At 48.1% G+C, this 17,055-nt stretch overlaps 2 protein-coding genes across 2 annotated transcripts in view; one reads left to right on the top strand and one right to left on the bottom strand.

The window, feature by feature from the left end:
* Positions 1 to 364, bottom strand: part of ACTR8 (actin related protein 8) — a 43,697-nt gene extending 43,333 nt beyond the window's left edge. The window contains exon 1 of the mRNA XM_040406947.1: positions 90 to 364. Within this exon, the coding sequence (XP_040262881.1) occupies positions 90 to 227 (138 nt within the window). The 5' untranslated portion in view covers positions 228 to 364. The remainder of the gene's footprint in view (positions 1 to 89) is intronic.
* Positions 352 to 7,880, top strand: SELENOK (selenoprotein K). The gene is made up of 5 exons (XM_040406948.1): positions 352 to 458; positions 2,530 to 2,620; positions 3,737 to 3,820; positions 5,764 to 5,853; positions 7,095 to 7,880. The coding sequence occupies exons 1-5, from the start codon at positions 440 to 442 to the stop codon at positions 7,096 to 7,098; spliced, it is 288 nt and encodes a 95-aa protein (XP_040262882.1). The 5' UTR covers positions 352 to 439; the 3' UTR covers positions 7,099 to 7,880.
* The last annotated feature ends 9,175 nt before the right edge of the window (positions 7,881 to 17,055 follow it).

Here is a 17,055-nt window from a genome sequence, read left to right on the forward strand (position 1 = left end):
CCAGATGAGGCACTTTTCTTTCTCAGGAGGTTCATTCATTCCCAGTAATCATGGCTGCCCCCTCTCCACCCCCATGGCTCCCCGGTCACCTCCTGCAGGGGCTCGGGAATGGCTGCCGGCACTATAGGCCGCTTCACCCCGCGCTGCTCCTTCTCTTTCTCCCTGCCGTTCTCCGGTTCTCCCTTTTCAGCCTGTGTCATAGCGGCCACCGGGTTCCTGCCGCGCATGCGCGACGCAACCTGGGAGAAAGCGCCAGCGGCCAAACAAAATCTATCCCTGGGAGAGTGAGGCAAACAGCAGCTATTCCTAGATGACAGGACAACCGGTTCAACCGCCGCAGCCAATCAGCGTCTTCCACCTCCTGGGTCATGTGACCAGGATATCCGTATGACGGATGGAGAAGAGTGGAGACTGAGTCACCATCTGGAGGAGCAGAAACATGGTGTACATCGCGAACGGTGAGAGCAGGCTGCAGTGTGTGACTATAACCCCCGGGACTGTGCTAGAGCTGCGATGATGAGAGTGGTAGTATAGCCATTAAAGGGGAACTTCTTTTGGCAGCAGTGGGCTTCATATTATTGCCCCCCACTGAGGCATTCACATCTCCCCTATTAGTGGTGCACGTTTTTTTTGGGGGGGTTGGGTGGAGTTACATATAAATAAGCTCCAGTTATTAAAGGGGTTGTCATAGGAAACCTGTGTCCCCATTCCACGTGGCGTCTCGTGGTTGTCGTGTCCCTCGTGGGTCAGTTGTCAGATAATGTAGATATTAGCTTTTATACCTTTAGTTTCCAGTAAAGCCCAGTTAGGGAGATCTTTATCCCTTCCACCTCGTGCCATTTGTTTGTTTTTGTAGTGTCCCCTATGGTTAGTGCCACGGCCGGGTACCCCGGGGCCCCCAGTATAGTAGCCCTAGAGCCGTCCTATACTCGTCATCAGCTGAGATGCAAAGGTTAAAGCCACCGATCATACCGTGGTGATTCCTCTTTCCTCCCTCATAGGGTTAGGCTCCTGTCACACGAGTGAGTTTTCCGCGCGGGTGCAATGCGTGACGTGAACACATAGCACCTGCACTATTTTTCAAACAGCCCTGGCCCCATAGAAGTGAACGGGGCTGCGTGAAAAACGCATTGCATCCGCAAGCAAGTGCGATGCGTTTTTCACTGATGGTTGCTAAGAGATGTTGTTTGTAAACCTTCAGTTATTTTTTTATCACGCGTGTAAAAAAACGCATCAAAATGCATCGCACCCGCACGGAAAACGCAATTGCAGACAAAACTGACTGAATTTGCTTGCAAAATGGCGCGAGTTTCACTGAACGCATCCTGAACGCCTCCTCCTGACCTGAGCCAATCCGTATCGTTCGTGTGAAAGGGGCCCTTAATGTTTGGTGGACGGAGAGCTGGATTCCGGTGTGCAGGGGGTTAAGCTGGATTCCGTGCTGAGTACACAGCGGCGCACACGGACCGAGTACATAGTGAATGCAGTGCAGCGCCCCGGGGCCACCTCTGTACAGGGGAATTATTAGGCTTTCTGGCATGTAGAGGAGCCACATACGCACTGGGGGCGCAGGACGGGCACCGGTGCTGGTGCATACAGGGCTGTCGGCCCCAGCAACGCTTGCTGGTTAATAGAAAATTAGATTTTACAGGAGGTGGGGGTAAAATATTGGAAAGGAGAGATGGGAATGCCCATTTAGGGTACTTTACATACATAAGATGCCTCTGTCAGAGTGGTGAGCGTGGCGTTGTGGTGCTGAGCTGTTCTACCTCGCTGTCCGCATCCTTGTGTCCGTCACGCATATAATAGAACGCGAATACCCATTACTACTATTGGGACTGAAAGAACTGCGGCATGCGCATGGCTTGTATATGTAATTAGCGGACTGCAAAACACATCTGGTCGTGTGCATGAGACTTTAAAGGGGTCGTCTCACTTCAGCTCATGGCATTTATCATGTAGAGAAAGTTAATACAAGGCACTTACTAATGTATTGTGATTCTCCATATTGCTTCCTTTCCATCACATTATGCACAGTTTGTTTCCATGGTTACGACCACCCTGCAATCCAGCAGTGGTGGTCGTGCTTGCACACTACAGGAAAAAGATGTCGGCCTCTCTGGTGGCCGGGACCGTGTGAGATCACGTAGGCTGGAGCTTTTTTATACAGTGTGCAAGCACGACCACCGCTGATGGATTGCAGGGTGGTCATCACCATGGAAGCGAGCAGTGTATAATGTGATGGAAAAATGAATCCAGCCAGCAAAGGAGGCAATATGGACAATCACAATACATTAGTAAGTACCTTGTAGTAACTTCCTCTACATGATAATTGCCATTTGCTGAAGTGAGACATCCCCTTTAAAGTGTCTCTCCACCTCTATCCTTGGGAAGTGACCGCAGGGGAGGCATCCCGCTGTCCGTTTTGACCGCTGCTCGCTTTGACGGTGGAGCTGCACTTCTTCAGCATCAGTTTTTCTGTCTATTCGTTTATTATGCTGAGAATTAATCCTGAATCATTACCTTTAGGACAAGTGCTGGACGGCCAGCGGAGGTCTCCGTGGAGGCTGTCCTTTTTTACTGACCTGTTCTGGGGAATTACGGACTTCGTTGTCTTGTTGTAAGTATCAGCCTGTTTCACTTACCGGTCGCTGTGGGTCTGGCCGCAGAGACACGGGTTCCTCCAGCATTTTCTGGGCACCTCTCCTAGCGTACTTTAGTAGCGGTGCACTGAACTGCCGCTCAGTCCTATTCTGGTAAAAGGGATATCCCGGTTACAACAAGCTATCCCCTCTCCCATTATTAGATCAGAGTGGTCCAACCTCTGGGACCCCGTCTTTCACAAGAACAGGGGTCCTGTGTCCTCTGTTAGAACGGAGTGGCGGTGCGCATTTCCGTTTCAGTTAATTGTCTATGGGACTGCTGGAGATGGCAGAGTAGAACGCTCCGCTGTCTTCAGCATTCCCATTGAGTTTTAATGGAGTAGAAGTGCCCATGCTAAACTGCCACTCCGCACAGATGGGGTGCACGGTACACCCCCGTTTCTGTGATCAGTGGGGGTATCAAACCGCACCAATCTAACAGTTATCCCCTGCCCAGCGGATAGAGGATAATTATTGTTACTGAAATATTCCTTTAAGGGGGTCGTCCAGCAGTTTTAGTGATGGCCTGTCTGATCGGTAGAGGTCTTATACCCCGCACCCCTGCCGATCCGCTGTTCTGCAGTACCTCTGGTGCCAAAAGTCAGCACCTGAGCTCCACAGCTCTGCAGCGCTACAGTTACAAGCTCCGTCCATTGCACAACTACTGCAGAGCTACTACAGAACAGCTGACTCCTGACGATCAGGTAGTGATGGCCTATCCCTCATTTGTGAAGGTTTGGACAGTCCCTTTAAGACCATGCCTGCCCAGTGCAAATACAGGGAGAGCTGTCCGTCACTCTGTATGGGTGAGGGAAGCAGGTAACCCTCTCTGATAGGGTTGTCTAGGAACCCTGACTGAAAGTCCCATGCAGTGACCCTGTCTTTTTTTTTTTTTTTTTTTAAGAAAAATCTTAGTGCCCACTACCGTAGCCCCCTCCATTGGCTCTTTCAACCGGTCTGTCAGTAAATTTGAAGCTGACATCCTTGGAACCTCGTGTGTGACTACAGAAATGAAGTACAAATGGCAGTAGTGGAAGAAGTGTAGGTGGCTGTAAGAAATAACTACATTCTGATTATTGTTTCTTAATCCCTAGCTTTCAGAGCATGGCTCGACCGGACATGACAAGAAGGGGGGGTTCCAGCTCTTTATCCAGCTCAAGATATGACGACGGAAGAGGGTAATGTGTTACACTATCGCTAAAAGGCAATGAACATCTTTGGGGGCAATTTTTTTTATGATTGCATTTTACTCATTTTGGGCTAAAAGTAATTTTTTCAATTGGTCTTTATTAAGAATTTTCAACAGTTTTTGTTGTTGTCCAGGGTCAAGTTTCAGTCTGTCTGCAGAGCATCTAGCTTCCCGTTTCACACTGAACCCGTCAGGTTGCTACTCTGACGGCTGGATGTACAGCCCTTATCTCCTTATTCCTGACTGCTCGTAAACACTCATTATAGCCAAATTGTTATCAACCTGGTGAGATTATAGCTTAAATGAGTGTTCATGAGCTCTCAGGAGTTCAGAGATAAAGGCTATACATCACGCTGTCAGAACAGAAACCAGACGAGACTCGGTGTAAAACTGAGACTAGTACTCTGCAGCTAGGCTGAGATTTAACCTTGTAGGACAAAAACTGAAAAATGGCTGAAGATTTTTAATAAAGACCAAATGAAAAATAATTTTTAGTCCAAAATGAGTAAATTGCAATCATAAAAAAATAATTGACCTCCAAAGGTGTACATAGCTGTTAAACTGAATGTGTAATAGCCCCGCTTTTTCTGTGTCTCCCTTGTCAAAAAGATCAGATTAGCAGTCTACTGATCACTACGGGTCCCGCGGCCGGAGCTCCTGCACATGTAGAGTTAAAGGTCCCCTGTTCATTTCTCACTTCATAGTAATATGCGGTCGGCTGAAATTCGGCAGAACAGGAGCCGGTCTCTGAAGTCTCTGTGCCCTGCAGGATGACGTATAGACGGGGCTTGTCCATTTAGAATAATCTCTTTAAAAAAGGGCTAGACTTGCAGCTAAACACCGGAGGGGCTGTTTTCACGTCCTTGAATCCTGCATCAGAACCGGTGGACATGAGTGGATTTATAACCCTTATGTCTGCAGGAGTGGACTGGCAACTTAAAGTGGCTCCTTTAAAAAAAATATATATATAAAAAGTGGCACCGTGTTGTAGATGGGTTCTAATTGGCAGCACAAGTAGGCACTAGGCAGGGTCAGCGATACCATAATGAAGCCCAAAATACCACAGAGCAGCACAAAATACTGACCCAACTGAACCAAATAGCAGCAGAGAATACCTCTCTGAGGTGGCCAGCACCAGCTTCCACATTCTGTCCTCCACCATTTGACTCTAAGGTATGGAGGAAGGAGCTGCTGTGGGCCACAGCACTGAGCCAGCCCTATCTTCAATATCCTGCTGACTCTTCAACACTACCAAACATACAGGAGAATACCGCACTGCATGCTGATTGCATCCAGTGATGACTCCTCTACTTGTAGACATTCTCTTTTGTCATCTTCTCTATTCAGACCAGACTGCCATGGGGACTTCTTTCGGCCAGGTCCCATGTTTGCAGATTTTGCCACACAGACCTCTTGGATTCCTTACTTTACCCTCGTTCTCCGTACCTTCTCTAAATGGACTCTCCATCCTGCTGGTGCCCCTAATACTGTACCCTCTGTGCTACTCAATGACCACAAATACTATACTTTAGAAAAATGAGCACTAGGAATGTTGTATCGTTATGTACCCAGCCTGGGGCTTTCAGAAGGGTTTGGTCTGCCCCTGGACATCGCACCACCGGTAATCCTACTTGTAGGATCTATGGCCAGTCTGCTTCTGGCCATATGAGTGTGTGTTCTGATACTGACAAGTGATTTAAAGGGGTTGTCTGGAAATACAATGGCATTGGTTGATCTTTAGAATAGGCCTTCGATATCATCAGTTGGGTTAGACTCTTGGTGCCCCCACCAACCAGCTGACTTCAGGGGCTACAGCAAATATAGGTTTCTGCTATTCATAATGTGCTTGCCACTGCAGTGTTTTTTTTATAGTAAGTCCTTCGTACCAATATATCCGTAAATGATAGTATTATTTCATTTTACACATTGCAGTCCTCCAGGAAATCCACGTCGTAGAATGGGACGAATCAACCATGGCTCCGGCCCCAGCCCTCCACCAATGGCAGGAGGCGGATGAGGAAGGTATACTGACTGGTTGAAAACTAATTGCAAATAACTGATTGCAGCTTCTAAGTGGATAATTGAAGGAGCTTTGTCCTTGCGATATAATGATTGTCTTTACTAAAACTCTACACCTGATAACTCTGGAACAAATCATCCTAATGCATTACACGGGGTTGCCTGGGATTAGTAAAAAGGGCCTCCTTCTTTTCCAAGAGCAGCACCACTTCTGTCCATTCACCTAAATGAGGTGGACAAAAATGGCGCTGTTTCTGGGGGAAAAAATGCTCGACAAACTACATTAAAACGATATAAAAGGGAAAATGAACATTGTGGTCACAATAAAATAGTGCACTTACTGATTGACATGCGTCATCATATATGCATCATTGCACTTAGAAAGTCCTTGGTCCCATGACACAGGGCATTCTGGTAGTTTCTTCTTGTGCTGTGATGTCTCAGCACAATGCCAGGTGGGGCTGCACCCTCTCCTCTCTGAATTGGATTGTTACCAATCTCATGACCACAAAGGGCTAACTAGGGTAAAGAGTAACTAAACTTCCGCACTAAAATCCACATAAAATAACGCAAATGAATTTGCATTATTTATTTTGGTTTGGTGCATTTTTGTGCATTATTTTTTTTTTTTATGCACTTTTTGGTGCAGATTTTCTGTTTATGTTAACAACCCCATCTCTCGTGCGACTTTGGTGAATAACTTGGGGCTTTAATTTTTGAACTTGAAAACCATTTTAAAACTTGGTTCTGAAGTCGGCTTCTTTACCGAGCTACCAGTCAGTACCGAAGCCGACTTTAGATACCTGTTTTAATAAGTTTAATAATCAAACGCCAAAGTTATTGACCAGAGTCTCCGGAGATAACAAAATTCGCTTCGCCAGAGCCCATTCATTTTTAGTGCTGTACGGGGACGGATCTCCGTACAGCATTTAAAACTTTGTTTTAAATGCTGTACGGAGATCCGTCCCTGTATAGGATTTAAAACAAAGTTTTATAGCGAAGCGACTTTGGATCTAGGATTTGAAGCTCGCTTCGCTCATCCCTAGTGTGTATATATATATATATATATATATATATATATATATATATATATATATATATATATATATATATATATATATATATATATATATATATAGTTGTATTTTTCCCTGCTTTTACTTGGATTCTCTTTGAATGAAGCTTTCATTGCCGTGCGTATCGTACAATAAGCATGTTTAGTAGAACTGCTCTTTCTTTTGCAGGTAAACGCCTGCTCGTGGAAGCAGGCAACTAGAGAAGAACATGAACCAGTAAAAGAAGAAAAGGAAAGAGCACATTACACTTTTCATGTTTTTCTCTACATGTGCAATGCTCTGCAGCCGTGCAGATCCATGATGTTGTGCTGGGCAATCCTTATCCAGGATCCAGTATGACTGATGATGCATATGTAAAACTGTAAATGGACTTTTTGCGGTACTGTATGTCTTATCCGAACGTTAGAACATGGGTGAGGTATGGACAGAAGGGGCGACGTCAGCTGTGCAGCCCCCATCGTCTACAGCATCTGAAGGCGACTCTGGTATCTGTCAACAGCACAATCCCAGTTTGCATGTCATATAATTTATTTTTATGCCATTATAATTGGCTCGGATATACTTGTATCGCCATACTGTCTTAGTGAGCCGCCATTATTTTTTTCTCACTCGGCAATCCTGTAGTTTTCTGTGCTTTACCAATATAAACATGCACAATATTTCTAGTAATGTAAATATATCATAGAAAAAATTGCACATGGCTTATTTTATTGTTCCATAAACATTACTTATGTAGCGGAATAAGGCCAAGTTCACACGTGGTCAGTGATTTCCATCCATGATTCTGAGCCATGCTAGGTACAGGTCAAAAACACAAAACGGGAGTAAATCTTTCCATTAAGGGCTTATTCACACGACCGTATGAATGGGTCTACATCCGTTCCGCAGTTTTGTCAGTGGGGCCACAAAAGATGTGGACAGCACGACGTATGCTGTCCACATCCGTAGTTCCGTTACGCGGCCCCGCAGAAAAGATAGAGCATGTCCGCAATTGCGGCCATGTGCGGTCCGCAATTTGCGGACTGCAAAACACTAGAGACATGTGAATGCGCCCTAAGGGCTCTTTCACACGAGCGGATGCCGTGCGGGTAAACCAAAAGTGAAGACTACACACAGTTGGGGCTCTTTTACACAAGCGGATCCCGTGCGTGAAAACCACTGTGTGAGAGAGAGCCAAGCGCCGTTCCGGACAGCAGAGACACGGAGCATAACATGATTGATAATACTCTTTGTCTCTCTGTGATCTTTTTACTCCTAAATCACAGTGACAATTTTCTCTCACTGATTTTGTAGTAAAAAGGTCACAGAGAGGCAAAGAGTATTATCAATCATGTTACTGCTCCGTGTCTCTGCTGTCCGGAGCGGGGCTTGGCTCTCTCTCACATAGTGGTTTTCACGCACGGGATCCGCTTGTGTAAAAGAGCCCTAACTGTGTGTAGTCTTCACTTTTGGTTTTGCTCACAATCACTAATGGAAATCACTGACCAAATGGCTGAAGTGTGAACCCGACCTTAATCATATGTCCATTTGTAGTCCCGTCTCTTTTGGATGACATGACGTCATTGCGTCTTTCATATCTTTTTAAAGCTGTAAATAAATATTTGTGATACAGTGAAAATTGCGTTTTTATTAGATGTTTTAACCATTTTTATTTTACAGTTCTTCAAAGGGGTCTCATCTGAAGCATTTATGGCATGTCCGCAGGATACCTGGGGAGTGCGGTACCACTTCTGGTACCATCACCTGTTGGGAGACCTGGGGTCCCCTGGCCCCAGTTTGTTCATGCAAAGTGGATGCCAGCGGCATAGGCTTCAGAGGGAGAGAGGCACGCACAAGCACAGCCCCCAGTGAAGTTGATGCGACATGCAGCCACCACAGTTATGCCATGAATAATTTAGATGAGAATACCACATTAATCTAGTAATGAAAACTTGATAAAGACGTGAAGATGGCGGTATTTTAGAATAAAAGGCTATAAAAACCTTTGCGCTAAATTCTTATTGTTCATTTGCTTCCTAAATGCAGTATTACACAATTTTTCAAATGAGCCCTGATTAAAGGGGTTAAGCCGGGAGTTTATATTGATGACATCAGATCAGCGGAGGTCAGGCACCCGGGACCCCCACGATCAGCTAGGCCATGTGTCGTCACAGTACATGGGTCACATGGCCTAGTTGCAACTCAGCCCATTCAAGTCTATGAGGCTGAGCTGCAGTAACTTCTTTACATATTTCCTGCTATGTTTCTGCAGAGTGTGTGTAGCATCTTCACCTAGCGGGTAGTGCTGCAGAATGTAAAATATATCAGTCAGACCTCCACCTGTTTCTTTCCTCTCTATTTTACTTAGTATTAGAGATGTGGAGGGGTTGGCATGGCAGATAAGTGTGGGGAGAGGGAAAGTGCACCTATGACCAACTCTGCAGAAGGGTGAGTTGGGGAGGGGGGTGATCACACGCTCCTCAGCATCAGGAGAGAAAATCCCTCGTGAGCAGTAGAAGGAGAAATCATTACAGGAATGAAGCTGTGCGGATAGTGGCGGCAGCAGCATCTTGGACACACAGACCTCACATCCAGCATGTATGTATTACATTATACACATGATAATAAGAGCAGGTTGTAAACTGAACATCTAGGAGTCTGAAGAGGAATGAAGATTTTACCCTGAAACTGCACTTTTTTTTACCCAAGGTAACTACTAACATTTGTAAAAATGTTTTCCATGTCAGTGGTGTGCATATCCTTTAAATGGGTTTTTCGAAAATGCTATCAACATGGCCTCCAGCAACCTGTGCTAGAATGTGACTAGGATGGATTGCCCCATTTCTACAGCTCCTTGGAATGGGGGCTCGCTGCACCGCACTGCAGAGCTGCAGTCACTTCCCACTGATAAGATGTGCAGTCAGGCTGCTAAGCCATGGCAGAGGATTGCATTATTACTATCTATTGTAGAGCGGAGCTCCTGCTCTACAGTCTGTAGTACTGGAGAGATTGTACACGAGATACGATATGCCGTCAGGCGGAGCAGCCTGACAGCACATCTGATCAGTGTGAGGTGAATGCAGTGCTGGAGCGCGGTGTAGAAGAGACGGCAACTTGTCCTAGTCACATTCTAGGACTGATTGTTGGAAGCCATGTTAATAACCTTTCTCATCCGTATCATTGGGGGACACAGGCTTGACCGTGGATATAGCTGTTGCCACTAGGAGGCGACACTAAGCACAAAAGTGTAAGCTCCAACCTCCAGCTGTACCCTTCCTACACGGACGAAGCTAAAACAGTTTTAGCTTAGTGTATGTAGGAGGCAGACATCCTTGCTTTGCAGGTCTGCTAATTTTTTCCTTTTTTCATTTTTATTTTCTTCTAGCGGGATTACAGGCAGTCCAAGCTGCCTGTACTCCCACCCAGGTTATGGGAGACCAGGGGGCCCCGAAGCCCGCTGCTCCTTCCCGGTCTCCAGAAGACAAGGAGGACCAGAGGTTCCTAAAGCCTCATCATCCCACCAGCCTTTGGGTCACCTCGGCCGCCCATGACAAGTCCCCTCTGTTTTCGGTGTAGCAGCCCTCCCCAAGGGGCCGCACACCGAAGGTGGTGACCCGGCTGGAACCTGGGGGGCAGAACACGCCAAATGGGTAAGTATTCCTGGCTCCAAACCCTCTTTTCATCCCCCCTCCCCTTCTCAGGTTACTTGCTTTGGATGGCCCCCGCGAAGCCTTGTCCCCCCAGGTGGGGAAAGGGTTAACAGCTGCATGGAAAGCTCTCCTGTGGGGGGTGGAGGGAAGCCCTTTGTGCTTGCCAAGCTTCTTTCTGAACATACATACAGTCATGGCCAAAAGTTTTGAGAATTACATAAATATTGGAAAAGTTGCTGCTTAAGTTTTTATAATAGCAATTTGCATATACTCCAGAATGTTATGAAGAGTGATCAGATGAATTGCATAGTCCTTCTTTGCCATGAAAATTAACTTCATCCCAAAAAAAACCTTTCCACTGCATTTCATTGCTGTCATTAAAGGACCTGCTGAGATCATTTCAGTAATCGTCTTGTTAACTCAGGTGAGAATGTTGACGAGCACAAGGCTGGAGATCATTATGTCAGGCTGATTGGGTTAAAATGGCAGACTTGACATGTTAAAAGGAGGGTGATGCTTGAAATCATTGTTCTTCCATTGTTAATCATGGTGACCTGCAAAGAAACGCGTGCAGCCATCATTGCGTTGCATAAAAATGGCTTCACAGGCAAGGATATTGTGGCTACTAAGATTGCACCTCAATCAACAATTTATAGGATCATCAAGAACTTCAAGGAAAGAGGTTCAATTCTTGTTAAGAAGGCTTCAGGGCGTCCAAGAAAGTCCAGCAAGCGCCAGGATCGTCTCCTAAAGAGGATTCAGCTTCGGGATCGGAGTGCCACCAGTGCAGAGCTTGCTCAGGAATGGCAGCAGGCAGGTGTGAGCGCATCTGCACGCACAGTGAGGCGAAGACTTTTGGAAGATGGCCTGGTGCAAGAAGGGCAGCAAAGAAGCCACTTCTCTCCAAAAAAAACACCAGGGACAGATTGATCTTCTGCAGAAAGTTTGGTGAATGGACTGCTGAGGACTGGGGCAAAGTCATATTCTTCGATGAAGCCTCTTTCCGATTGTTTGGGGCATCTGGAAAAAGGCTTGTCCAGAGAAGAAAAGGTGAGCGCTACCATCAGTCCTGTGTCATGCCAACAGTAAAGCATCCTGAGACCATTCATGTGTGGGGTTGCTTCTCATCCAAGGGAGTGGGCTCACTCACAATTTTGCCCAAAAACACAGCCATGAATAAAGAATGGTACCAAAACGCCCTCCAACAGCAACTTCTTCCAACAACAGTTTGGTGAAGAACAATGCATTTTCCAGCACGATGGAGCACCGTGCTATAAGGCAAAAGTGATAACTAAGTGGCTCGGGGACCAAAACGTTGACATTTTGGGTCCATGGCCTGGAAACTCTCCAGATCTTAATCCCATTGAGAACTTGTGGTCAATCCTCAAGAAGCGGGTGGACAAACAAAAACTCACTAATTCTGACAAACTCCAAGAAGTGATTATGAAAGAATGGGTTGCTATCAGTCAGGAATTGGCCCAGAAGTTGATTGAGAGCATGCCCAGTCGAATTGCAGAGGTCCTGAAAAAGAAGGGCCAACACTGCAAATACTGACTCTTTGCATAAATGTCATGTAATTGTCGATAAAAGCCTTTGAAACGTATGAAGTGCGTGTAATTATATTTCACTACATCACAGAAACAACTGAAACAAAGATCTAAAAGCAGTTTAGCAGCAAACTTTGTGAAAACTAATATTTGTGTCATTCTCAAAACTTTTGGCCACGACTGTACATACAGCAAATTCTTCGCCCTTGTTTCTCTGACCATGCCCATCGCCTGCTCAGAAGGACCTCTGCGGACTCTAACACCAGGTTTTTTCCGGACAGGCTGCAGTAAGGGACACAGGTTGGGTAAGCTCTTTCTCCCCTTCCTACAGGGTCTAACTTTAGCCCTTCTTCCTTTCACTACAGGTACTCACTATGTCCGAACCCAGCCCCCAAAGCCGGCAGTCACTTCCGTGCAACATTTTGCATGTGCTTCTTGTCGCTCAAAATTCCCATCTGGTCAGTTGGATCCCCTCTGCTCCAACGCCAAGTGGCTCTGACCCTGTCCCAGCCTCCCCACCTGCCCAGTCCATGTCCAGTCCCAGCCTCCCCACCTGCCCAGCTGGAGTGGGTGCGCTCTCTGTCTAAGATGGTGCAGGACATTTCACATTCCAACAGGGCCATTGTGGAAATGCTAGGGCGTTTGGCCGCTCGGCCACCCTCTGACCTGTCAGACTCTGGGGACCCCTATCACGGCCTTCCTGCTAAACGGGCCAGACCTCCCTCTCCTCGAAGGGCGTCTGCGTTCCCCGTTTCCTCCATCTCCCCGCCGCCTCCCAGGGAGTCTCACGTCCTCATTAGAAGAGGCGTGTTCTGAGGAAAAGTTGTCAGACGCTGACTTTGTCTCAGCAGAGGACCAGTCTTCCAAGCTGTCTGCTATGGTAGACAATCTCATTGCAGCGGTTATAGAAACCTTACAGGTTGAGGACCATACGCCCTCATCTGCCGGTTATAGTTTTTCATTCAGGCGATTCCGTCGTTCGCCAAAAGTTTTCCCCAACCACTCAGAGTTTCATTTCTCCCTTTACAAGGAATGGAACTTCCCTGACAGGCGTTTTGTTTTGCCGAAACGCTTAGACGTCTTATATCCCTTTCCAGAGGATTTGACAAAGAAGTGGTCGTCCTCTCCTATTGTTGACCCTCTGGTATCCCACCTGGCTAGGAATACCACCTTGCCTATGGCTGATGGGGCTTCCTTCTCGGACCCCAGGGATAAGAAATTGGAATCTTTTGCCAAATCTTCTTTTGAAGCAGTTGGCACTGCTCTGTGCCCCGTTTTTGCCTCTACATGGGTTGTTTGACCGTGTAGGCAAACAAGCTATGTCAGGGCCTCGCCTATGGGGACTCCTCGGAGGAACTTTTTGGATATTGCAGTGCAACTTACATTTGTGAGGCCTCTCTGGACGCGGCCAGGCTTTTGGCCCGCTCTTCAGCCCTTTTGGTGGCTATTCACCGTACCCTGTGGCTATCTTGCTGGGCGGCGGATAATGCTTCTAAACGGGCCTTGACGTCCCTCCCCTTTGCAGGTAGCAGACTTTTTGGCAAGCGTTTGGATGAGATTATCTCTGATGCTACAGGGGGTAAAAGCACCTATTTTACGCAGAGCAGAACATGCTTCAGTAGGTCTAAAAAGCGCAGACCTCTTTTTCGGCCCTTTCTGAGTTCCTCCAGCCGAAGCGGGCATCTGACGAATCTGCCCCAGAGCAGAAACGCAAGCCATCTTTCAAGCCTCGCCCTCCCTGGCGTCCTCGCCAGCAGTCCTCCTCTGCATGACGTGTGGTCTCTGGCGCCCCCCAGTCGAGTGGGAGGTCGTCACCTGTTTCAGCATGTCTGGCTAGCTCACATCTCGGATGCCTGGGTACGAGAAGTCATCTCGGAGGGTTACAAACTGGAGTTCCGGTCCCCATCTCCGCCCCAGTTTTTTCGCTCGTCCCCCTTGACCTCTCCCTCCGCCACCCATTTTTTTTCAGGCTATTCTCATCCTTCTGCGGCAGGGAGTGATTGTTCCAGTTCCGCCTCAAGACCGTTTTTCGCGGATTCTACTCCAATCTCTTTGTAGTCCCCAAGAAGGAGGATACGGTCCGTCCCATCTTAGACCTCAAAGCCCTCAACCGATTCCTTTGGCTCCACCGCTTCCAGATGGAGTCCCTGTGTTCGGTCATTGCATCCATGGACCCGGGGGAGTACTTGTCCTCGATAGACATCAAGGACGCCTTCCTCCATGTTCCCATCTGTGTCGGTCACCAGAAATATCTTCGGTTCGCAGTGGGACCTTTTCATTACCAGTTTGTGGCCCTCCTGTTCTGTCTTGCCACAGCTCCCAGAGTCTTTACCAAGATTCTGGCCTCAGTCTTGGCTTTGCTTCATGCCAGGGGGATAGTGGCGATTCCATACTTGGACGATAACCTGATCAAGGGTTCGTCATTCCGGGCAACGGCGGACAGCCTACATATCGTCCGGGACACCCTGAAATGCTTCAGGTGGTTTCTGAACCCATCTCGGCAGCTGATGTTTCTGGGCATGCTGTTCGACGCCAAGATATTCTTGCCCCCGGACAAACTCTCCATGAACAGATCTCTTTGTTGCGGCCCCAGCCTCTTCCCATTCAGTGCATGAGGGCTCTGGGCCCACATGGTCTCTTCCTTCGAAGCAGTGTCCTATACTGTTCCATACGAGGGCTCTTCAGTAACACATTCTGACCATTTGGGACCGTTCCCCAGCCTCCCTGGATCAACTCATCCGTCTCCCTGCCCCAACGCACCGAGACCTTCAGTGGTGGTTGATGTCTTCGATGCTGACATTGGGCCACTCCTTCCTTCTCCTCCACTGGATAGTGTTGACGACGGACGCCAGTCTCCAGGGCTGGGGGGGAGTTCTGGACAATCTCTCAGTCCAGGGCACCTGGTGCTGCGAGGAATGCTCCCTTCCAATCAATATTCTGGAATTGCAAGCGATTCGTCTTTCTCTGGTTCAGAGTGGGGTGTCCAGTTTGGGTTCGATCCGACAACTCCACGGCAGTCGCAAATCTAAACCGCCAGGGCAGAACCCGGAGCCCCGCAGCCGTGTCGGAAGCAGAGCTCATCCTCTCCTGGGTGGAGAGCCATGTCCCAGCTCTGTCGGCAGTTCATATCCCCGGCGTCGACAACTGGCTCTCCGACTTTCTCAGCCGAGAGAAACTTGATCCTGGCTAATTGGCTCTGCATTCACAGGTCTTTCTCGCGATCTGCGAGCGATGGGGTCGGCCGGATGTGGATCTCATGGCCTTCCCGCTTCAACCGCAAGGTAGAGAACTTCATTGCGAGGTCCAAGGATCTTCTGGCTCGGGCGTCGGACGCCCATGTGATTCCGGGGATGCAGTTCACGTTTCCTTACGTGTTCCCTCCTCTTCCACTCATTCCGCGTCTTCACCAGAAATTCAGGTCTGAAGGTCTGCCCGTCATTCTCATGGACCTGGACTGGCCACGCAGACTATGGCACGCATCCCTAGTCTCCCTCCTTACTGTCAAACCCTGGCGTCTTCCCCTTCGAGAGAACCTCTTGTCGCAAGGACTGATCTTCCACCCAAATTTAGGGTCTCTATATTTTACAGCATGGCTGTTGAAGACGCTGTACTAAGGGCTCGGGGTCTCTTGGATGCTGTTGTCCAGACTATGATTCGTGTTAGGAAGCCGTCGTCCTCCTGGATCTTTCACCAGACCTGGAAGTTCTACTTTAGTTGGTGCGAACGCCACCAGTTTTCTCCCATTCAGTTCTCGTTGCCGCGACTCTTGTCTTTCCTGCAGTCAGGCATGGACTTGGGGCTGGCTCTCAGTTCCCTCAAAGAGCAAGTTTTGGCCCTTTCCATTCTTTTTCAGTGGAACTTGGCTTCGCTTTCTGAAGTTCAGACCATTCTGCAGGGGGTGGCGCACGCTACGCCCCCTTACCGTCCTCCATTGAATCCTTGGGACCTTAATCTGGTGCTCAGCGCTCTCCAGTCCTCTCCGTTTGAGCCTTTGCATCAGGTGTCCCTTCACTTCCTGTCCTACAAGGTGGCCTTTTTGGTGGCAGTCACTTCCATCCATAGGGTGTCTTTCCTGATGGTCGCCCGCCCTTATCCTCCATCAGGAAAAAGTAGTCCTTCGCCCTGACTAGTCCTTCCTTCCAAAGGTCGTGTCGGCATTCCATCTTAATGAAAAGACCATTCTCCCTTCCTTTTGTCCTGCCCCGTGTCATGCTCGTGCGCAGTCACTCCACACTCAGGATTTGGTTTGGGCCGTTTGCATCTATCTGTCTCAGACGTCCTCTTTCCGACGGACGAATTCACTATTAGTCATTCCAGAGGGCTGGCTGTGTCCAAAGTTTCCATTTCCCGATGGATTCGTTTGGCCATCGTTGAAGCGTACCGCATCAGTGACTGGGCTCCACCCTTCCGGGTTACTGCTCATTTTGCTCAGGCAGTAGGGGCCTCTTGGGCAGTACATCATGAGGCTTTGGCCCTTCAGGTGTGCAAGTGCAAGGCGGCACACCTCTGCATCTTCTGACGCTTCTCTGGGGCGTAGAGTTTTGCAGACGGCGGTTCTCTGATTGGCCAGAGGGCTTCTTCGCACCCCTGGGACTGCTCTGTAACGTCCCACGGTCAAGCCTGTGTCCCCCAATGATATGGATGAGAAAACTAGATTTTTGTACTTACCGAAAAAATCTGTTTCTCTTCAGTTATTTGGGGGACACAGCTCCCACCCATTCTCTCTCGTTACGGGCCTCGTTGTGGCCTGCGTGGTTATGGGTTTGTATATTGTTTGGTTTTCCTGTTTTTCTTTTGCTTCTCCTACTGCTTTTGCACAAACTGTTTTAGCTTAGTCCCTGTAGGAAGGGTATAGCTGGACGGAGGAGCTCACACTTTTGTGCTTGGTGTCCGCCTTCTAGCTGCAACAGCTACACTGCGCTATTCACGTGGAGGTGGACATTGCTGCACTCT

Source organism: Bufo bufo, chromosome 9, assembly GCF_905171765.1.
Source record: "Bufo bufo chromosome 9, aBufBuf1.1, whole genome shotgun sequence".
Classification (NCBI taxonomy): Eukaryota; Metazoa; Chordata; class Amphibia; order Anura; family Bufonidae; genus Bufo; species Bufo bufo.